Consider the following 25,588-nt stretch of genomic DNA (forward strand, 5'->3'; position numbering starts at 1 on the left):
ATCTCTCAAAAATAAATCAATGAAATATAAAGTCAACACAATATAGAAAAGCTACAAAACTAGAAGCTGGTTCTTTGAAAAGATAAAATTCATATGCCTTTAACTAGACAGATCCAGGGGGAAAAAAGAGAATTTGGAAATTACCAACATCAAGAATGAAAGAAGGAACATTATAGCTCCTACATACATTAAAAACATAATTAAAATATTATGCATAACTCTGCATCAATTCACAACTAGGATGAAACAGACACATTCCTTGAAAGACACAAATTACCCGAACTGACTCAAGAAGAAACGGAATACTCACTAGTTCCATATCTATTAAATAAACATCATAATTAAAAATCTTCCCACAAACAAGACTCAACCCTAGATAACTTCAATGATAAATTCTACCCAACATTTTAGGAAGAAATAATGACATTCCTTCATATAATCTTTCAGAAAAAGGAAGTGACAGTTCCCAACCCATTTTATACCAAAACCAGACAAGATAATACAGGAAAACTACAGACCTCTTATCTCTCATGAACATAGACTGAAAAATACTCCATAAGCCCACAACCCCTTTCTAACCACAAGAAAACATCAGACAAATCCCAATTGGAGAACATTCCAATTAACTGACCGGTCTTACCCCAAATTGTCAAGGAACAAGGAAGGTCTAAGAAAAACTCACAGTTTAGAAAAACTAAGAAAACATGATGACTAAATCTAACGTGGTATTCTAGATAGGATCCTGGTATAGAAAAAGTACTCTAGGTAAAAGCTAAGGAAATCTGAATATAGTATGACCTTTAGTCGATAATGTAATATTGGTTTATTAGTTATAACAAGTATACTGTAACATTGTAAGATGCTAAAAATATAGTACACTGGTTGAGAAATCTGCAAAAACTCTGTAATATTCTTGCAACTTTTCTGTAAATCTGAAATTCCTCCAAAATAGAAATTTATTTAAAAAAATCAGTGGAATCAACCATATTAAGACTAAAACAAAGAAAAAAACCCCAACAACATGATCATCTCAAAGTTGCAGAAAAAAGCATCTGACGAAATTTAACACACATTCGTGATTTAAAAAAAACACCTCACATACTGGAATTAAAGGATACTTCCTCCACCTTATAAAGAACATCTACCAAAAAGTCCTAAAGCAAACATCATACTTAATGGTGAAAGACTGAATATTTCCCTACTTAAGATCAGCAATAAAGACAATACGTCTGCTCTTACCACTTTCACAATACAGTAGAAGTTTTAGTACACTGAGGCAAGCAAAGGAAATAAAAATCAAACAAATTAGAGCGGAAGAAGTAAAACCATTTTTATTCACAAAGGGAATGAATGTGTATGTAGAATATCCTGAAAAATCTACATTAAAGCTAATAGAACTTTTTTAGATTAAAGAATAGGTCAATAACAAAAAAATCAACTGTATTTCTATATATTAGCAATGGACAAATGAATATGAAATTAAAAAGTCATAATATCGACAAAAACATGAAGATTTATTAGAAAGCTAAGTAATCAAGATATTATAATATCAGTAAGGAGAGACATGTAGACTGATGGAAAAGAATTGCATCCAGAAGTAGATGTATACATATATAGCCAATTGATTTTCTACAAAGGTTCCAGAGTGAAAACGTATGTACTTTTTGGGAAAGTACATTGGGAAAAGAAATTGTATTTCAATCAATTTCTTTGATTGCAAAGAAATTGCAGTTGATACTGCAACAACTGGATATCCATAGGAAAAATAATAATCCTCTACCCTTATTTTATACCATAGACAAAATTAATCGAACTTGACCCCAGACTTAGTAGAAAAGAACATAGGATAACATCTTTGAGACTTTCAAGTATTCAAATGTTTCTAAGATAGGACACAAAATCAATAAGCTTTACAGCTTTATAGAAAAAAATTAATTAGACTTTATCATAATTAAAAACTTCTGCATCTCTAAAAGTACTGTTAAGAAAATGAAAAGACAGATTTAGGGGAAACATCTGATTATATATATTTGACAAAGGACCTATATCCAAAATACATAAAAACTCTTTCAACTCTACAAGTTTACACATTAAAAAATGGGCAAAAGGTTTAAACAGATCACTTCACAAAGAAAAACATACAAATGGGCAGTAATGTTATAAAATGATGCACAATATTATTTGTCTTCAAGAAAATGCAAATTAAAACCACAAAGTGATGGCACCATACACCCACCAGGTGGCTAATTTTTTTTTTCTTTTCTTTTGAGATGGAGTCTTGTTCTTGGCTCACTGCAACCTCCACCTCTCATGTTCAAGCGATTCTCCCATCTCAGCCTCCCGAGTAGCTGGGACTACAAGCATGCACCACCACACTTGGCTAATTTTTTCATATTTTTAGTAGAGACAAGGTTTCACCATGTTAGCCAGACTTGGCTGAAATGTTTTAAGGTGTCAAGCCAAAATGTTGGTCTTGGCTAAAATGTCTTAAGCTATTATTACTAAGTTTTGGTGAGGATGTGAAAGAAATGGAATTCTCATACATTGTTGATAGGTATGTTAAATGGTACAACTACTTTAGAAAATAGTTCTGGTGATTTCTTCTAAAGTTAGACAAACATTACATGACCTAGTAATTCAACTCTTAAGATATTTACCCAACAGAGTGAAGACATACATCCACATAAAGATTTCACAAATGTTGATAGCAGCTTTCTTCATAGCAGCCCCAAATATCTCAAATATCTCTCAACAGAATAAACTAATTGTTGCATATCCATAAAATGGAATACTAGTTGGCAATATCAAAACAGAACAAACTTCTGATACATACAACATAGATGAATCTCAAAAAAATCCTGCTGAGCCAAAAGGGACTAACACAAAAGAAATATATAAGACAAAAAGAGGGATATTTCCATTTGATAAAAGGCATAACACACCAAAAGATCCTAAACTTTATGGACCTAACAATACATGTTCAAAACACAGAAAGCAAGAAACTAATAAGAAGAAATTTACAAGTCCACAACTTAAGTGGGAAACATTTCACAGCCCTTTTAGCAAATGACAGAGCAAGAGGACAAAATATTAGGAAGGATATTGATGATTTACATAATCAATAACATACTTTTAAAACATATAATAGAGTACTCATAAAAACTTAGCTACATTGTCAAGTCATAAAAAATTTTTAAAATCAGATACGATACAACCATATTCTCTGATACAAGCCATAAACTTAGGTATCTACATTAAAAATTATGGCCATAAAAGAAAACAAAACCAAATAAAACAACATTTTAACTGACTGCTTTATACTAGGAAATATCTAAAGATAAGTAAATAAAAGAATTACACTAAGCAGTGTAATTTATAGAAAGAATTGTTGGCCTCCAGAGTTAGAGATAAAAGTCAGTGATTGGTAAGTGGCAGAATCATTTCTGAACCATTGTGTCACTTTCATTTAAAGTGATGATCTCTGATCTGTCCACATGGAGCCAGAACAGACAGAACCTTATGTCCACCATGATATTATAATAGTAACAGTTAAGTTTCTTAAACCTAGTCCTTGGTACAGTCTTTATCTTATCAGATAGAAAATTCTCAAAACAGGCAGTCTAATATGATGGCTAAGGTAACAAATTTTAGAGTCAGAGAGAAGTAAATTTAAATTTCAACTCCATTACTTAATAGTTGTGAGAACTAAGGCTATTTTTTTTTTTTGAGACAGCATTTCGCTCTGTTGCCCAGGCTTGAGTGCAGTGGCATGATCTCAGCTCACTGCAACTTCTGCCTCCCAGGTTCAAGCAATTCTCCTGCCTCAGCCTCCCGAGCAGCTGAGATTACAGGTGTGTGTCACCACACCCAGCTAACTTGTATTTTAGCAGTGACGGGGTTTCACCATGTTGGCCAGGATATTCTCGATCTCTTGACCTCATGATCCACCTGCCTCAGCCTCCCAAAGTGCTGGGATTACAGGCGTGAGCCACCACACCCAGCCGGCTATTTTAAATCTCTAAGATTAAATATCTTTATTTGTAAAATGAAAAAGCCATTCAACAATGTATACACAATGTACTTAGTTTAGAACCTGGCACCTGGTAAACACTCCGTTTAAATTAAAGCAATTATTAATACAGGTTGAGCATCCCTGATCTGAAAATCCACAATCTGAAATGCTCCAAAATTGGAAACAATTTGAGCGCCTACACGATGGCATAAGTGGAAAATCCCATACTTGATCTCATGTGACAAGTCACAGTCAAAATGCAGTCAAAACTTTTCTTTATGTGCAAAATTATTTAAAATATTATATAAGATTACCCTCAGGCTACATTTATAAGGCATATATAAAACATAAATGAATTTTGTACTTAGAAATCCCCAAGATTTCTCATTATATATATATGCAAATATTCCAAAATCCAAAAAAAAAATCTGACATCTGAAACACTTCTGGTCCCAAGCATTTTGGACAAGGGATACTCAACCCTTATTACCAATACTAATATGTTGTTCTACACCTCAAAACTCACCATGTTCAAAACTTGTTCACCTTCTTGATTAGCCAATCAGTTAATGATTGATGTCATCACCATCTACCCAGTCTTCAAAAACTAGAAACTTCATTCTTAGCTCCTCTCACTTCCTTTTCTTAACTGTGATAATGAATTACATATATCATCTCATCTTATTTTTTTATTATACTTTAAGTTCTGGGGTACATGTACAGAATGTGCAGTTTCGTTACATAGGTATAAACGTGCTATGGTGGTTTGCTGCACCCATCAACCCATCACCTTTACATTCAAATCTTACTCTCACTTCTAAGTATCTCTATTTTTCCTCTTCACTGCTTCAGTTCAGATTTTTATTATCATTTGCTTCAGTGATGTCTTCTAAATGGTCTACCTGCCTTGTCTGTCTTCCAATCAGTTATTTGATAGAGCCAGTTTTCAAAAACACAAATTGTATCACTAACTTTGATTTTCTCAGAACATTTCCCTACTATATAGAAATCTAAGGCCCTCAGACTGACAGAGACCACTTCTAATCTGGTCCTTATTTACTGTATTGGCCTCATTTCCTGTCTCAAAGTTTGCCATGCCTTTCTACACACTTTGAGCTCTAACTTAAATTCTCATTGCTAGAACATTATATCATCTGTTGTCTCTGCTAGAGCAGTGGCTCCCAACCTTTTTGGCACCGAGGACCAGTTTTGTGGGAGACAATTTTTCCATGGATGGTGGGGAGTTGTGGAGGAGGAGGAAGGCAACCTAGCTCCTTCACATGCACAGTTCACAGTAGGGATTGTGCTCCTAGGAGAATCTAATGCTGGTGATCTGACAGAAGACAGAGGAGCTCAGGTGGTAGGTAATGCTTGCCTGCCACTCACCTCCTGCTGTACTGTCAGGTTCCTAACAAGCCACGGACCAATACCAGTCTGTGGCCCGGGGACTGGGGATCCCTGTGCTAGAGGACTCCCACTTATCCCTCAAAACCCAGCATAGATAGCAGTACCTCTATGAAGCTTTCCCTCATGCCCTAAGGCAGCTGCTTTGTTCTCCTGTTTCTACCTTAATTATAACACTTATAGTCTATTCAAGAAATTTACTTCTGACAAATTTTTTTTCCTCCACCAGGCTATGAGCTCCTTGAAGGCAAGCACAGAAAGGCAGATCTAATTTGATAGAGTGCCTGCCTCATGGTGAGCAGTCTTTGAATGAATCACAACATTTTTGTAAGGAAAAGCTGAGACATTGAAAATAAAAATATATGGTATTACAACTCCCGCACATTTATTTCACAACTCTCTACTTCATGTTAGAAGTTTAAACAAATCCATATAATTGTATACACTTTCAGCATGTTTCCATATGAGAAACACATAAATACAGCAAGTGGAGAATATTTCAACCATATACAGCATCACATTGATCATGTTTGTCATCAGTTTTAAAATACATAAACTTTGAAGCTGAATGACAGAAAAAGGTATTGTTTTAGTCTGTTCTCATGCTGCTAATAAAGACATACCTGAGACTGGGTAATTTATAAAGGAAAGAGGTTTAATTGCCTCACAGTTCCTCAGGGCTAGGGAGGCCTCAGGAAACTTACAGTCATGGCAGAAGGGGAAGCAAACACGTCCTTCTTTACATGGCAGCAGCAAGGAGAAGTACTGAGCAAAAAAGGGAAAAGTCCCGTATGAAACCATCAGATCTCATGAGAACTCATTCACTATCATGACGGTAACCACCCCCATGATTAAATTCCCTCTCACCAGTTCCCTCCCATGACATGTGGGGATTATGGGAACTACAATTTAAGATGAGATGTGGGTGGGGAAACAGCCAAACCACATAAGGTATAAAGATTGATATCCCTGAATATAAACCAAAATTTTTTTTGTACCTCCTTGCATTTTCCAAATTTTCCAAAATGTACATACATTAATTTTATGATAAAAATGTATTCAAAAATGAAATGTAGGTATTCTATAAAACCAAAATTATAAAGAGACTTAAATCTCCTAAAATAAGTTTTTTTTAAAAAATTGACAAAACATACAGATTTATGGTGTATAACATGATATTTTGATATATGTATATAATGTGGAACGGTTAAATCAAGCTAATTAACATTATTTTATAGACTCTACATCATGGAAACCTGACAAAGGATCACAGTTGGATTCAATGTATAGAAATTATTCTTTTCCAAAAACAAAGTTAGACTTGATGAAAAAACAAACCAACCGAAAGGCATATAAATACAAAATACAGAATGAAGTGGACAATTGAGTTTGGTTGGTCTTCATTATCATGATGTTTCAGGTTCAAGTGCTTTGGGGCCTTACAAACTTCAAATTAAATGCTTTAATCCTATACTTTGCTTTGCATGTACACATATAATATTAAGAACAGAATTTGACAATAAAGAACTCCTAAAACTTGTTAATAAAAACTCAAATAACCCAATTAAAAATGCCTTAAGTTTTAAATAGAAATTCCTCCCAAAAGACATACAAATGACAAACACATGAAAGAATGAGCAACATCATTAGAGAAACACAAATCAAAACCATGATAAGGCCACAGACATTGTGACCCATTCCTGTAATCCCACCACTGTGAGAGGCCAAGGTGGGCAAATGGCTTCAGCCTAGGAGTTTGAGACCAGCCTTGGCAAGACAGCGAAACCCAGTCTCTACAAAAATTAGCCAGGTGTGGTGGTATGCACCTGTGGTCCTAGCTACTCAGGAGGGTGAGGTGGGAAGATCGCTTGAGCCCAGGATTTTGAGGCTGAAGTAAGCCATGATCATACCTCTGCACTCCAGCCTGAGTGACAGAGCAAGACTCTGTCTCAGGAAAAACAAACAAATAAACAAACCCCACAGTAAGCTACTTCTTCATACCCACTAAGATGGCTATAATAAAAAAGATAGAAAATAACAAGCACTGGTAAGGATGTGGAGAAATTAGAATGCTCATATATTGCTGGTGGGAATTTAGAATGGTACCACTGCCTTGGAGAATAGTTTGATGGTTCCTCAAAAGATTAGCGTTACGGTAAGACCCAACAATTCCACTCCTAGTATATACCCAAGAGGAATGAAACATATGTGCAAACAAAAACTTATACATGAATGTTCACGGCATTATTCATAAATAGCCAAAATGTGGAAACAACCTAAATGTCCATCAATTAATGAATGAATAAACAAAATGTGGTATACCTATCTATAAAATAGAAAGTAATAAAGTACTGATACATGCTACAACATGGATGAACCTTGAAAACATCATGCTAACTGCAAGAAGCTAGCCACCAAGACCACACAGCACACGATTTCAGTTATTTGAAATGTCCAGAAGAGTCAAAGTTATAAACATAGACAACAGTTGAGTGGTTGCTTAGAGCTGGGGATGTGGAAGTACAGCAGCAGAGAATAGGAGTGACAGCTAATGGCTATGCATTTCTTTTTTGGGGATGAAAATGAAGATTTTGGTGACGGCTTCACATCCCTGTGGATATAGTAAAAACCACTGAAGTGTACACTTTTAACTGGTGAATTATACCATAAAAACTGTATCTCCATAAAGATGTTGTTTTGTTTTGTTTTAAAAAAGATGTTGTCTGGCCCCTTTTCCAACAAATTACATGATCTGGGGAATTGGCCTTTTCATTTATAAACTGGAATAGCATCTGTTTCCATCTTTCCACCTCTAGCTGTAAGAATACATAAAACATATTAATACATGAGAGAAACATTCTAGAAAGCTAGTTTCATAACTTGAAGATTACTCTATTTATTTATTGCTGCAATAACAAATTACCCCCAAACATAGCATCTTAAAACAACAAACATTTATTTATTTATTCATTTATTTATTTTTTCTGAGACAGGGTCTCATTCTGTTGTCCAGGCTGGAGTGCAGTGGCACAATCACGGCTCACTGCGCCTCAACCTCCTGGGCTCAAGCAATCCTCCCACCTCAGCCTCCTGAGTAGCTGGGACCACAAGGTGCACACCACCATGCCCAGATAATTTTCACATTTTTTTTTTGTAGAAACAGGGTTTTACCACGTTGCCCAGGCTGGTCTTCAACTCCTGAGCTCATGCAATTCCACCCGCCTTGGCCTCCCAAAGTGGTGAGATTACAGGCATGAGCCACTGCACCCGGCCAAACAAATACTTATTACCCTACACAATTTATAAGGATCAGAAACCTGGAAGTGTCTTAGTTGGGTGGGTCTTAGGTCTCTCATGAGGTTGCAGTAAGATTTCAACCAGGGCTGGCTGCAATCTCTGAAGTCTTGACTGGAGTGGGAGGGTCTGCTTCCAAGAGCCTTCATGTGGCTATTAGAGCCTTCAGTTTCTCATCTTGTGGGTTCCTCCATAGGGCTGCTCATGACATGGCTTCCTCCAGATCAAGTGGTCAGAGAAAGAAAGTATGACAGCAATCAAGAAGGAAACTCTGCCTTTTGTAACCTAATCTCAGAAGTGGCACATCATTACTTTTACCAAATCCTACTGGTTACACAGAGCAACTCTGATACAGTGTAGCAGGGATTAGACAAAGGTATGAATACCAGGAGGTGGGAATCGCTGGATGCCACTGTGGAGGCTAGTTACCAAAACGACATGATAACAAGTAGACCAGATTCTACATAAGCAAATGTTTGACCTTTGCACTGAAAGAGGATACTACTTACTCCTCAACAGTGTGACAGACACACTCAAAGATGTTTTATGAGTTGCAATAAAAGGGTGTTCAAGAACATTCATACTGATTTTCATTCTTCTTGTAACTGAGGTATGCTTAGAATAATGAAACACAAAACTGTAGAGCTGGGGTGAAAAAAGTACGAGAAGAATTTAGTCAACTTTACTCTCCCCTCCCCTATGACCAACAGATGAGGGGGAAAAGTCCCAGTCATGGAAAGAATGGGTGACTCCACCAGGGTCACATAGTGCTAGAGCAGGAGACTAGAATCCATTCTCTGTGTTTTCTCATCATACTCAGAACTATGTATCAGAAAACCAAAGGCAGTGACTCATAATCCAGATGACATGGTGTACATGTAAGCATTAATTCAATATACATTAAACAGCTGGTCACTCCAGAATGGACATTTCTTTCTGTGGCTTTTCAACACTGGATGTGTACACTTTCTCAGGTAGCAGTAGACTCTTACCCTCTTTCCACCCAACTAAGAGTTGACCCATAGTCAAGTTGAGGCAAGACCTAAACCTGGAACACTCGGCAAATTAGACATTATGTGACAGGAGACCCTAAAGATTTATATATTTTTAATAATTTTATTTAATGAAAAATTATATAACAGTTACAATATGCCAAATACATTATAATATTAACTCATTTAATCCCCTATGAAGTCATCCCCATTTTACAGATGGATAAAGTGAGGCCTGAAGAGGTTAAGTAACTTGCCAAAGTTCTCACATCTCTTAAGAAGAAGGGCCAGGGTTCAAACCCAAAAAAGAATGGCTACAGAGTCCATACTTTCTTAACCACAATAATATGAAGCTTCTCAATAATAGTAATAATTGTTCTTCTGCTTCCCTAATATGTCTTTTTTTCAAGGTTCTGAAGGAAGGTCAATCATGTAATGCCAAAACTCTGAGAAATTCTAGCTTTCAAGTTGTATAGGGGAAGAGAGTATCTAGTTCAATATAGTAAGGATGTCGTAGGACAGACTGCTATCCCTATGAACAGGGGTGAGGAAGGGCAAATAAACATGCACTAATGGGGTAGTGCTTTCCTGGTGCCAAAATGAAAGACACAATTGAATCATAACTGCAATTAGCAAATTAACCTAAAGTTGGAATTAAGAAATTAAATGGATGTGCTGTTCTGTAGCTACAAAAATAAATTAATTTGACCCCATCAAAGCCCATTAGAATGTGGAGAGACTAAATTTAATCTCCTAAAGATTTCCTCCCAGAATCATACCACAAGAAAATTAGCACACTGCACCACAAACAGATGTATTTGATCATTTTTTAAATAGTATGAAAAGTAGTTTGAAAAGAATAAAGCAATATATGGGCCTGGAAACCTTTTGTCTAACAAAGTAATGAGTTCCATTTTGGTAAAAAATTTGCCAACTTTGCCACCTTATAAAGCAATTGCTGTCTCTTTTCCTTATATCTGAATTTTACAACTTTGAAAAATGTTCCTTGCAAGGAAAAAAAAGTGGGGTTTTGCAGGCTACTGGCAATCTTCAAGTATTAAATTTCTACTTTGGTGTTCTCATCATATACCTTGGATCATTCACAGATCTCTCAATTAAAAACCTCACAATGTATTGTCCAAAACTGTAGGAATGGACCTTATGTAGAGCCAATTGGCATGTTATGCAAGACAGCACATGGAACAGTATTTGACATAGAATTTTTCTAAAATAACATGTCAGTATAGTTTATTGTAATTTTGAAAAGGTCTTAAAGATTTTTAAAAATTCCTCTAAAGTTCAAAATTTTATTTAAGTCTTACACCAAGAAACCATACCTAGGTATAGAAAGTTTATAAAATTCCAAAAAGTCTGGTAACTTCTCTTTTAAATTAATTTTTCCTTTAAGTGATATCAATTGTTATTACAACTACCTTAGAGTCTCAGCATGAGAGTGGCCTTTATGAGGTCGTTGAGTTCATTCCCATTACTGTATCTGAAAGGTCCACACTAAACTGTCACAGGTAAAGGCAGTTTTTCATTCTGTTATGAAAGAAAATTTTACTACAATCCTCAGTAAACCACTGCAGAGTATAAATGTACTTCCTTCATTTGAAAGTATGATAAGCTATTATCCACTTTAGGCTAATACTGAAGTTATGATGCTAACATGACAGAGGAAAAAGGAAGTGGAATAATGAGGAATTTGTAGAACACAATGGGGGATAGTCAGAGTAGGACAATGTGAGCATGGTGGTGTGTGGTCATGCACAACAGGAGTGAATGAACCCAAAGTGGAAGCCAGTTAGCAAATGGCTGCTTTCCTAATTACAAACACCTTCTGACTGGGCTCCCTCACTCTATTATCTGTACCCTAAACCAGCCAATTCTATATGTACCTAATCTTGACTCACAGCTTTGGCACATATAAAACTCCTAGAGCCTCTTCATCTTAAGTGACTGAGCAAAGCAGGTCAATCCTCCATGGTTCAAACCCTCATTTCCCAGTCATTCTAGGCATACTGAGAACCTCTACATAGGGAGAACTCAAAAGTTGTCGGGGTCTACCAAGAATAAATCCAAAATATCCTGAGTTAATCCTGCTTTAGGTCAGACCTAGAAATATAATTGTCTTGCTAAAATAAATTTAACATTAGACTCTAGCAGGCTTCCAAATTCTCCATCTTTCATCTTTTTAATTTCCCATCTGCTATGGTCTTCAAAGAGTCTCTCTATGAGAATGTGTACTTCCTTCTGCTGTTACTACTGCTACTACTACTAACAATAATAAATAGCTTACATACATATGTAGCACTGATTATGTACTAGAGACTACTTTAAGAACTTTAGATATATAAGACTCATTTAGTTCTCCTTAAAATCCTATGAGGTAGTATTATTATTATCATCTCTGGTTGAAAAACTTACCCAAGATCACACATAGCTAGTAAGGGGAAGTACCAGGATTTAGACCTGGCAATTTGGTTTCAGAGTCTATGCACTAAGGTACTGTATCATATTCCTTTAAGACCAGACACCTGGGTTCTGGTCCTGTCTCTGACATTAATCAACTATGTGACCTAGAGGAAGTTTTTGACTCAATTTCTGCTACTTAATGAGCCAGGATCAATGATCCACTTTTAGTTATACAATGCTGTGATGATAAAGCAGGTGCTTTTTATTAACAAGCTTGACATTAATAGATGAGCCAGAAGGCTTGAGTCTTAAAAATTATATATCTATACATTATATAATGGAAGGGAAGAAGGGAAATAATAATAACTAAGTTAATATTCTAAGCATTTTTACTTATTTCCTCATTTTGTGTTCTATGATGTAAGCATTATGACCCATATTTTACAGAGGAAAACATTGAGACTCAGAGATAAAGTAATTTACCCAAGGTCACACAGATAATCAGGATGGAGTGCCAACATTTAAATGCAACCAAAGACCAAGTACTTTCTCTTATACCACAATTCTTCCCTGGTGTTGTCTGTCCCTCCTCTCAGCAGAGATTTAAAAAGTACCTAGCACAAAGTCTTGCAAACAGCCCAAACGCAATAAATTAACTTGGAGGTGGAGATGGAGATAGACAAATGAATATCAACTTAAAAGTGGTAACAGGTTGTTACCCAAAACAAAAGTGGATATATTTTTGTGCAATTTCCACAAGGTAGGCTGTTCACCATATCAAAATAATACATTTTTGAAGGGAAAGTTTGTATGACTTGAATTCATTCCTAAATAAACAATGAAGAAATACCATAACAATGCCAATATATATGAGATTTCTAAACCATATACATGAGCACTTGTGGCATTTTGCTGCATGAAATTACTTCCTAACAATAACAAAGAAACATTTTGTTAAAAAAAAATCTCCATTTTCCCTATCAAGACTTTCACAAATGCCAATGAAAAAGTAAAGTGTCTTATACATTAAGGGAAGTCAGGAAAGGCAGAAACTACTGTGCTAACTTATTAAATTCCTCTTTTGGTTTGCAAATGGAGACATTAATTTATTCACTAATTCATCCAACAAATAATAACTGAACAGCAAGTATGTACAAGGTATTATTTTATTAATAAATGTGTGCTAGGACATTAAAGGAAACATGCATATAAGGAGATTCCAATGAAGTGTGATTGAGTGCTATGATTAAAAGATATATAGGGTGGTTATCACATTATGCCCCATAAATATGTACAATTATTATGTGCCAATTTTTTTAAAAAGGTACTATTATGACTCCTATTTCACAGATGAGGAAACTGAGGCTTGGAGTAACCAGTTGTTATAGTCTGAATGAGAGCAATCATCTTTACAGATTTTTAACTATACAATTCTCACCCAAGTTCAAATGCTGCAACTTATTACCAGTGTGATAATATTAAGAAGTGAGGCTTTTGGAGGTGATTTAGTCATGAGGGCAGAGCCCTTATGAAGAGAATTAGCTCCCTTATAAAAGAAGTACAAGGGAGCTGTTTGCCCCTTCCGTCATGTGAGGACACAGTAAGAGATGCCATGTTAGAAGTGGAAAGCAGCCTTCACCAGGCATGAAACCTGCCAGTGCCTTAATCTTGGACTTGCCAACCTTCATAACTATGAACAATAAATGTCTAATACTTATATATAAAAAGATATATAGTGTGTTATAGGAGCATGGATGTTATTTATGAAGAGTTAGAGGAGTTTTTGAAGGAAGTGACATTTGAGTGAAGGCTAGAGAGTATGATGTGTTTAGAAAACTGCAAACATTAGAATTCAGAGTATATATACAGAAGTCTTTTGTTTTTGCTAACAGATTGATTTTATTATATTAGTGAACCTTTAAAGTAACAGTATTCAGAAACTATTCAAAATTCTTTCTTAAAAAAGGGAAAATAACAGCTGGGTATATTAAAACAATGTTCATATTGATTATCTAGACATATTATTGGTACATATTAACATACTTTAATTTCTTAGCATCTGAGTAGTATTTTTCTGAAAAATGTAAATTTGTTCAACTCCTATGAATAATAGTATGGCAAATTTTCAAAGAACTTAAAATAGAAATACAATTCAACCCAGCAATCCCATTACTGGATATCTAAACAAAGGAAAAAAACTAGTTTTATCAAAAAGACTGCACTCTTATGTTTATTGAAGCACTATTTACAATAGCAAAATCATGGAATCAACCTAAGTGTCTATCAACAGTGGATTAGATAAAGAAAATGTGCTACATATATACCATGGAATACTACGCAGACATAAGAAAGGATGAAGGATAAAATCATGTCCTTTGTAGCAACATGTATGCAGCTGGAGGCCATTATTCTAAGTAAATTAACACAGAAAAAGAAAACCCAATACTGTATGTTCTCACATATAAGTGGGAGGAAACAATGGCAACACATGGACAGAAACATCAAAACAAAAGACACTAGTGACTCCAAAAGAAGAGAGGGAAGTGGGGGGCAAGGCTTGAAAAACTACTACTGGGTACCACATTCACTGTTTGTGTGATGGGTTCAATAGAAGCTCAAACCCTAGCATCATGCAATGTAACACACACGCACATGTACCCCCCGAATCTAAAATTTAAAAAATGAAGTTGAGGCTTTTATCACCGAAAAATTACATGAAACAATAAAATTAAGATCATATTGGAAAATACACAGTCTTCTGGGAAATCTTTTTGATTTGTTGTATTCAACAAATAATTATATGACCATAAAATTAGAAGAAGTTTAACAAATAACATACTTCAACACTTTCATTTTATTTTTAAGAAAACTAAACCCTTTAACATATGTGCTCAGAGTCTTAACACAAGGATGATTACCACACAATGTTAGATCATCTTTAAACACAGAAGTGAACACTACTGTGTCAAAGAGAAAAAGTAGTTGACTGCAGCTATGTAACCACTCACCTTAGAAAACCTGTAACCTTCTCAGTATGAAAGATGTCTGTCACATTTCCTAATATAATAATTACTTAGAGAAACCACCTCCAGCAGCTCTGAATGGTGCCACATTAAAAAAAATGTTAAAATCTGTGAACTGCCTCTCCTTATGTACTCTAAGCATTCACCAAAGAACACTGGAGATAAAACTACCTTTAACACATAAATACAGTTAACTCATCAGTTAATTTAAATCTTTCTTCCTCTTTAAATCCAGCTCTTGTTCATTAAATTATTTTTAAAAAGGATTCTTTGAAATCTCCTGCAGATTTAGATACAAGCTTTGTCATCTACAAGTCATTAATTACTAAGTAACAACTATGGGACAATAGTAAAAGTAGTAAGGTTCTACAGCAATGCCAAAATCAAATATAGATGTAATTCAAAAAATATAAAATGTCAATAAATAAAACACTATTTCTTTGCTGTCTGCCCAAACACTGCCCACAAATCTTTTGCAGTCTAGTTCTCATGTTACCTTTCAAGAGATAGAAACGATTTTGGGGGAAGGCTACGAGAATTTTGCTGCATAAAGTACCACTTGAACTAGATGTGTTATCATCTTGGACTTCAGAAATTTCTCATATTTCTGGAGTATAATGGATAGAAAAGCAAAATTCTATTTGCAAAAATTTGCATTATTTGTAACAACTTTGGAAAAAGTTAGAAGTATATCACTGAATATTACTATTTAGTTTTATACTATAAAATTTATTTAAGTTTTAACTATAGGATTTATTTAAAACAGCAAGCTCATTAATAATTCAAAAAATCTGATTTATGTAACTTTTCAGGAACATACATTATAAAAAAGTGGACAAAATTCAAAGACTTTCTTGAATGTTTATTATAATAGGATTTGATCTCCAAGTTTTTTAAAAAACTGCAAGAGACTTGAAAAGAACTAATACATCTATGTTTAAATGAGAATTTAAACATGAGGGAAAACAAAAATCTGAATCACTTCTGAACAGGCAAGAATTTAAAAGGAAATACAAATGATTAATAGTAGTTACCCCTGGGGATGGAGTAGAGAATTTACTTTTTGTTTTATACATGTCCATATTGTTTTCTTTTATAACAAATATGTATTACTTTTGTCAATTGTAAATACTTCCTTAAAACTCTTATCTTGTATTCCCTTTTTATAAGCAAATCAACATAAAAGCATTCTTTTATATCATGCAACAGTGGTCTTCCACCAAGCATTCATTAGAATCCTATAGATAACAGTATTATATTCTATACTTAAAAATCTATAAAGATGATAGCTCTCATGTTAAGTGTTCCTACAATTTTAAAAAAGAGTGCACAGAATTAACTATGGATTTGAAAAATATGCTGATATCTGTATCCCACTCCAGAATACCGAATTAGAAAGGCTTAGGAATCACTAAACTAGAGGACCCTTTCAGGTTCTTTCCAATCCTGAAATTGTATTGCTTACAAATATTTTGCATACCTTCAGAGTACAAGCACCAAGAGCTACACAAAGTAAAAGCATAATCTCATCTTTATAAGATTATGAGAGAGGTGAAGGTCCTGTTCCCTAGCATTATGCACCCTAATTACTGATCTAGAGAAACTTCCAGGAAATTAACTGAAGATTAAAACATATATATATATATATATATATATAGACACACACACACATATATATAGACACACACACACACACACACATATATTTTAAGACAGGGTCTGAGTGCAGTGGCACAATCATAGCTCACTGCAGCTTCCAACTCCTGGGCTTAAGTGATCCTCCCACCTCAGCCTTCCAAGTAGCTGGGACACACATCATCTGGCCGGCTAATTTTTTTTTTATAGAGACAGGGTCTTGCTATGTTGCCCAGGCTCAAGTGCTCCTCCCACCCTGGCATACCAAAGGGTTTGGATTACAAGGATGTGCCACCATGTCCAGCCAAACAAACTTTTTTCCTTACAGTTATTTTGAAACAAAACTCATCATATTTTGCTACTACTAAGAATCTGGGAGAACTGGCTCTAATGTAAGCACCAATTCTTGAAGAAGTGATAGGGAGGCAGTGTGGGGAAGGGCATTGTTGTATATTATTATATTGGTTCTCAACTTAAAACAATGAGAAGTGGCATTTTTCAGTGAGTCAGGTAAGTGTTAGCATTTTCCCTAGCATGGCACTTCATCTGTATCAGTAGTTCTTGATTCTATTAAACCCAATGACCCTTTGTTATATAAAAGTCTATATATATGTTTAAATTCCTCTTTTTATATCCTGAAATGAAATTCACAGGTATTTTTAAAAAGTTGAAAATAATAAAACACTCTAACGGTAACATAAAGAAAAAAATGAAAATAGTTCTTAATAAAGTATGTATTTCAATAAGTACATGCTCAGACATGCTTATACTAAAGACAATTAAGTAGTCAGATGCTTACAACTAGTTACAATTAATATATTCAAATTTGAGAGAAGTCAGATAAGAAATTTCATGTAACAAGCACAGAAAAATGAAGCCCAGTAATTTTTAGAAATGGTTCCAAACAATACAAAGTACAATTATCTCTTGACGTACAAGGTAGCTACATTTCTGAAAAATTTAGTGTTCATTGAAATGTATAAAAATACTTTGTGCTTATATATAAAATAGGTTACAGGCATAGAAAATTATATAAAGATATTTTCCCCCTTCATGCATATGCTATACAGGGGACTTTCAAAAGCTATGCAGGAACCCACCATTCTTCTCTACGCAGGATATTCTGTGCTTTCCATGATGCCTAGTATCCCTGGCTGCTGCCACTAAATCACTGACCAAACATAAATGTTCCCCAAAATTCCAAAGTGTTCCCTAGAGGTTAGTAACACCCCCTCCTCCCCCCGCCCCCAATGTGAACCATTGGTCTGCATGAACTTTCAGTACCTGCATGTATACTTATTGCAGATTCTCACCCTGGAGTAGATTGGGGGAAGATGACTGCTGGTTCCTGATCTCAGGCTAAAGCTTCTATAAGGACTACTTTTAAGTGAAAAACCTTAGCACACTTCATACTCACAAGCTTCCAGTAAAAAATTTTACCCAAAACTGTGTATTTGTTAAAAACTTAGTTAAAAAATAAACAATAAATTTATTTTTACATCTATAGTAGAGAATTAAAGACATCTATACTGATTAATTCTGTTTCCTCTATCCACCTCCCCTAAAAAAAAATACTGTCCCTTGAGGTTTCTAGATAACCAGTGTTAAACTGTGAAGATACAACCATTCTCTTTTATTCACCCTAAAGGATACACTGATGCAAACAATGCAAAAGTCATTTATGTGTGACACTGAAATATATTACCGTATTTTTATTTGGCAGAACGGCTTCCTAATTAAATTTTGATTAGGCATCTATTAAAAGGAGTTTACATTTCTTGATCAACCCAATGACTAAAGTGTATGTCTTCTGGGGGTAGGTGAGAAAAACTACTGAGTCTGAGAACTTGCTACGTGCTCAGAAGAAAGTGACATGAGTATTTTTGTACATTTCACTTGTTGGGATTTGGATATATAACTTATTTTTAATACTGAAAAACTTCCATACTTTCATATAGTTTTTTTTTTTTTTTTTTTTTTGGAGATGGAGTCTCGCTCTGTGGCCCAGGCTGGAGTGCAGTGGCACGATCTCGGCTCACTGCAAGCTCCGCCTCCCGGGTTCACGCCATTCTCCTGTCTCAGCCTCTAGAGTAGCTGGGACTACAGGCCCTCCCCACCACGCCCGGTTAATGTTTTGGATTTTTTTAAGTAGAGATGGGGTTTCAACATGTTAGCCAGGATGGTCTCGATCTCCTAACCTCGTGACCCGCCCGCCTTGGACTCCCAATCATATAGATTTTATGTTAAATTAGCACAATTTGAAGATATGTCATAGATATATCCTTGCTTTAAATAAAGTTGGTGAAGCCTTCACTTTACCTAAAAGGATTCACAACTTAAAGAAAAATCATTGTAACATTCCTTTGAACATAAAAACTCTTAGGAGTTAAAATGCCATTTAAAAATTAATGAATTAATGAATATTTGAATTTGAAAAAATTAGTGAATAAATTAATGAATATTTGAATTTCAAAAAAATTAACGAATAAATTAATGAATAAAATAATAATGACTATTCAATTTCAACACATTATGAAAGACTCTTAAAATGTCTATTGAAATGTTACAGTAGGTAGCTAGTCAGGTGTGAGCAGGGCAGGAAAAGGCTCCCCGCAACACACACCAGGAGTATTGGGTGACCATCAGTTGATGGCCAGGTGGTTGTTAACCATTTCGCTAAAGTATTAATTGGTCACAGCTGGCACCAGGGAAAGGCGGTCTCATAATAGACAGAAAACACCTGAAACTGATCAGCAGCTTCCCAATGAGATCCCAGAAGTATGCCAACAGACAAAATCCCCCAAATCAAGAGGTCAAGCTGCGTACTTGTTTTCTCAAGTCGCCTGCTTGGCCCTCTTTCAAGTTGTACTTTCCTTCCTTTCCTTCCTGTTCTAAATCTTTTTAATAAGCTTTCGCTCCTGCTCTGCAAAAAAAAAAAAAAAAAATGTCTATTTCAATGTCCATTGAAATAGCAATTAGCCTCCATTGGTGAAATGACTCTGTTAACAGGTATTTAGCTGATTTTTCCACTTTGAATTTCACTAATTTAACTAATAATGCCTAAAACCAATCAATATTCCATTTTAAAAAATAATCATAATATGGTTATCTTCCTTCATGTCTAAAGTTGGTAAGAAAAACTGCCTTATCCATGCACAGCCATCACTTTGTGTTGATTTAAAAATATGCAAAGTTTTGTGCAAAACAAAACATTCATTTTTCAGTATCTTGATTTCTATTTTATAAGTAAACTTTGTTAAAATGTGGAACTTGCAAGTTTATATACTTTTGAGGGTGAAATTCACTTTTGAATCAGTTTTAAAGCAACTGAGCATATATACCAGCTAGGCACTATTAACCTCAGAACAAAAGTTGTATTTTCTACTCTTAAACAGAATTCTGGTGCTGATAACAAACAACCTCTACACATTAAAGAATATGTGATCTGAAAAACTCTTCATCTAATATAAACTTCCAAGCACATACTGAATGTGTAATACAAAGCTTTGCACTTACCTGGTAGTAGGCCGTTTTTGTAGGGCTTTATCCAGGATAAGAGACGGAGCGCTCCTCCTCCTTTCTGCTAGTGTTTTCATTTTCTGTTGATGAAACAAACCAAAATGAAGACCACATGGCTTGTAAGGCAAGACAATGTTGATTTTTTTTTTCAATCCAATTTAACAAGTTTTGCATTGCCTATCTTTGTCTGTCAAGGAGCCTACAGTTTCATTATGGAGATAAAACTGTAACATCTAAAATAGGATAATTAAAAAAAAACAGGACAGTAAGTGTCAAAAAGTGGTAAAAGCAATAAGTATTTTTTGTGGTCAGAGAATAAAGAGGTTAAATGTTTACCAGAATATTTGGGAGAAACACTATCATAACCATTATTACTGGTTATCATGTGTCCAGCTCTATGCTAAAGGCTGGACATGGATTACCTTATTTATAATCCAAAATGTCATCCGGGTAGATACTACTGTCTTTATTTCACAGGCAAATTTGGCTTCAAGAAAAGACAAGTAAAGGAGAGGAAAAAACAGTTAAAGCAAAAGCACAGAGACTAGATTTTTGCATAAATATTAACACACTTGGGAATCCCTTCTTCCAAATAGACTTTTTTTAAACTGTAACTTCAAACAATAAAAAAATCTTTTTTTCTAGGTGGTATATAAATATAAGAAGGTGGTAATCTGTTCCAATGACCTAAAGTTGCAGTAAATGAAGTTTATTCGACTTGAATTATTCAGATAATTACTCTCTAAATTTAGTATTATATATTTAACACATCTAGATACAGCCACTAGAAGCAGATGAGTAAAATTAACCATATATAGTCACAAACAGCCATGAGCGAAGTTCAGGCTGTATTATCAAAGCCATTCTTCTCACCCTATATCTCTATACCCTTTCATCCCATATCCCTCTCACCCTGTATCCTCGCCAAAGGTGTTACCCACTACCTCTAGGCCAGTCATGCTTGGGAACTGGATGTTGCTCCAATGGGAACCATATAAAACTAGGCAGCTCAGTGTCGGTATCCTATTATGTGATTCATAAAGGAATTGCTTTTAGTTTTTAAAGTAAAACAATGATCTTAGCATAGGAATAAAGAAAGAATCATCCAGTGAGAAGAGGATGCTAGACTTCTTTGGCACAATTCTTATCCCACAAATTCTCCATGCTCCTAGGGATCTCTCCCAAATTATTGTCACCACTGCTCTGGCCTCGATGTTGCTATTCCACTCGTTAATCTTTTGGCTCACATGTGGAAGCTATAGGCACAAATCTCCTTAGCACAGCTGAGACAACAGCTGGAATAATTATGTAAAACATTAATAAATGACAGGAAACACATGGGTTAAAAATAGATAACATCAAACATCTCAATTGGGAGTTATTAACCACAAATCAATTTCAGGCCAGGTTACTTATATAAAAATTTTTTGCATGATGTATATGTGATGTCTTCCTTCTAGAGAAACAGCCCGGAGTTATCATCGGATTCCCAGAAAAGTCGAATCCTTTCCAACACTGGTGATTTCAATAACCTAGTTTATATATTATAGCGTGCAAGCCCCATCTCACTGTTTCCATTACTCACACCTCTTAGGAACATAATCCTCAGGAATCTAATATCCTTAGGCTAGTGTGACTGCAGAGGTTACAAGGAGAAAGGAAAACTGGGAGATAAGCATTTGTATTGCAAGGTACAGCAGCACTTCCTCATGTGAAGAGTCTCAATACTGAAAGATTGGATTGATTTTACTAAGAAAAGTGGCAGTTTGTTCATATCCATCAAGCTATGTTCCAGATTTTTTGCAGGGTTCTGTTTCACCTTCAGGCCTGGAATTAATTCCTACTCTCTATCCTGATTCTCTTTACAGGACCAATTTACTACTTTGAAGTGTGAAATGTACCCACTCTTGTAAGCTTTACCTTTGTCCCTCACACCCTCTGTCTGCTTTGACCTTGAGGATCTGCCATTCAGCAGCTTTACATCTGCTTTCTCTAACCTTCTGAAATCACTGTCAGCAGATCCAAGATTCTAAACTAGATCTTCATTAGTACATAGTTTCTAATTCTGAGCTCCTTGGCTTTCAGGTTTATGAAGAATTTGGAAAAGATTCAAAAGACAGTGTAAAATGACTTAAAATGTGAAGAAAAAGAGCCTATGAAACAGGATAAAATGATCTGAGATTCTTCATTTAGAAACAGTAATAATCTCAAAATTAATGCAGAACTATAATGTGGAGGAAAGTTAGCATCTTCCAAGGAAGATGAGGCAAAAAGAAATGAGGAGAAACATGGAATGAAAATCCAGGTTGACCTTGGGTAGTGGTTTGTTGAGAAATCTATAAAAGTTGTGAACTAAATTTTGCATGCAACTTCAGGGGTTCAGAACCCCCATAAAATGGATTCCTTAGGGATTTATGAACCTCAAGTTAAGAAACTTTCTGATGTAAGAAAATCCTCCCAAGAATGATAGCTGTTAAACATGAGAATGGATAATCAAAGAAGGGTGACAAATTTTGTTCTGAAAAGGTGCTTTTGAAATGGGTGTTTTTCATGGAAATCTATTGTAGAAGATCATTTGTATAATAGTGAATAGAATGTATTTTCTGAGTTTTAAAATTGTCAGATGTATAATGGGTCAAATGCTGAGTGTAGCCACTTCATCCAGCTTGATTTATATTGAAGAGAATGCAATCAAACTACCAGCAGGTAAGTTTGTTTTTATTTCAGGTTCCATTGTTCGTACTCAGACTTACTCTATCATTAATGAGATGTGCAACCCAAGGCAATTCAGCCACTTCTCTGGGCCTCCATTTCCTTACTCACAAAATGAGACAGTTTGGACTACATAGTCACTTAGGTCCCTTCTATTTCTGATAGTCCCACATTAAGTGTCCACCAAAGATTCACCGTGGATATGCAAGAAAATAAACATTACATGAACCATACATTTAGGATTCACAGGATTCATCTAAATAAGTAACAAAAGGTCTTACAAGCAGCCAATATAACCAGGGGCTTAATAGATTTAGATATTAATTCATTCAAAATACACTTATCTCTTTCTTTTGCTTAAAAGTGTAACCAAACAAAGGGCCACTAATAACTTCAAAACAAATTCACTGATCTCTTAAAGAATCTGTTCTCAGGCAATGAAAACTTAGATTTTCTTGTTTACAACTATGTGAAATACATAAAAATAAAATGAAACTATTGATTCTTTTACAGGTGTATAATAGTACAAACTTATCAGGACAGGCTTACGTTATGCTTATCTTAGCACAAACAAATTTCACAGTTGTTCTGTGACAGGGATAACTATAACTATTTGCTTCACAGAAAACAAGGTAAACTTCAAACAGTATATAGTATATATTTTCTGTTGTACTTGATGTTTATAACTAGATGACTTCATAAATAGTGGATACCACTGTGAAATAGAATATTTTTAAAAGGTAATGTTTTAAAGAAACGATAAACTATACATTTAGGCAAAAATACTCAATTAATTAATTGCATTAATCTTTCAGGAATGAGTTTGATATCGTATCACTTACCTAGTGTTAAGTAGCCCCAAAAACTAAATAAGAATTTTATGTGAGCTAAGAAACAAACAAATATGAAGTAGTACCTATCTCTCTCTCTGTCCCCCAAATAGGAAAAAATGAGGAGGAGAATGGAAGAAGTTCTAACATGGAATAAAGAGTGATTAAATGTCAAAAACTGTTGTCTATTTACAAATGGCCTTTTATTAGGAAAGTATAACATGAATACTAGAGAGAAATTATTAGGTTGGTGTACAAGTAATTGCTGTTTTTGCCATTACTTCCAATGGATCTTTGACCCTCTGCTGTCTCCTCTGCAGTTATATTCAGTATTGTAGGTCAAAAAACCTATTAAGCCTAACCATAAATGAATAAAGGTCATAACTGAATATGAGAACCAAATGCCAGTAATTTGTTTTTTATCTTTTACATTTAAATAATAACACAAAACTGCAGCAACATTACCAACTAATCTGCAAGGTGCTTTCTACCTTCAAGTCATTTTAAACACATGGATTAATTACATATTCAACTCTGTGTGTTCCTTCATATATGATGCCTCAGTAGTAGCATTTCACATTATATTTATGTTTCTGACCCCTTCTAGAGAGCAGGGGCTATATCTTCTTCCCAAATTTTCTCCCTTCCTTCAACAATTTTTTACTGAACTCTCCTCTGTAGCAAGCATATTTTTGCATTCCCAAATCCCGGTATAATGCCTGGCACAAACTATACACTCTATAAATGAGGGTTTTATGTGAATTTAAAAACCCACTAATTCACCACATAAATACCACCATCCCCAAATGCACACATATGAAAACAAACAAACCTTTAAGGGGCTCTGCTGGAATGGTATCATTAAGAAAAATGTAAGCATTTGCTATGGAACTAGACATAGACAGCAAGAGTATACCTGTGCACTGCAAACTACACCTTTTGAACATAGTGTTGACACTTATCACTTTGAGCTACATAGTAAACATCTGCCTGACAATAAAGTTAATCATTTGTCAACAAATAAATGGTGCTGAGATAATGGGATATCCACATACAAAAGAATAAAGTTGGACCCTTACCTCAGACCATATATAAAAATTAACTTAAAGACCTAAAAGTACCAGCTAAAAATTATAAAAATCTTAGAAGGAAACACAGGCATAATTTTGTCATCTTGGATGAGGCAGTGGCTTCTTATTAATAGATATGACACCAAAAGTACAAGCAACAGAAGAAAAAATCTAGACACTGTCAAGATTTAACATTTCCATGCTTCAAAAGACACCATTAAGAAAGTGAAAAGACAACCCACAGAATGGGAAAGCTTTTATTGCAAATCATATATCTGACAAGTGACTTGTATCTATTATAAAGAAATATTAAAACTCAACAATAAAGGCAAATTGCCAAATTAAAAGTGGGCAAAGGATATGAATACAGTCTTCCAAAGAAGATATACGAATTGCCAATAAGGATATGAGAAAATGCTCAACATAATTAGCCATCAGGGAAATTCAAATCAAAATTACCATGAGATACCACATCACACACATTAGGACGACTATAATAAAAAAAGATAATTACAAGTGTTGGTGAGGATTGGAGACTGGACTCTTACACACTGCTGGTGCGAATGAAAACTGGTAAGATGGAAAACAGTTTGGCAGTTCTTCAAATGATTAAACATAGAGTTACCATATGATCCTGCAATTCTACTCCTAGGTACATATCCAAGAGAAATAAAAACATATG

At 34.9% G+C, this 25,588-nt stretch overlaps 1 protein-coding gene across 5 annotated transcripts in view; it reads right to left on the reverse strand.

Moving 5' to 3' along the window:
* Nucleotides 1-25,588, reverse strand: part of ARHGAP20 (Rho GTPase activating protein 20) — a 134,909-nt gene that overhangs the window by 92,469 nt on the left and 16,852 nt on the right. For all 5 annotated transcript variants that reach the window (XM_063784498.1, XM_063784496.1, XM_009424136.5 and 2 more), the window contains exon 2: nucleotides 20,292-20,374. In XM_063784498.1, coding sequence (XP_063640568.1) covers nucleotides 20,292-20,371 — 80 coding nt within the window. In that variant the 5' untranslated portion in view covers nucleotides 20,372-20,374. The remainder of the gene's footprint in view (nucleotides 1-20,291; nucleotides 20,375-25,588) is intronic.

This window comes from Pan troglodytes, chromosome 9 (assembly GCF_028858775.2).
Source record: "Pan troglodytes isolate AG18354 chromosome 9, NHGRI_mPanTro3-v2.0_pri, whole genome shotgun sequence".
NCBI lineage: Eukaryota > Metazoa > Chordata > Mammalia > Primates > Hominidae > Pan > Pan troglodytes.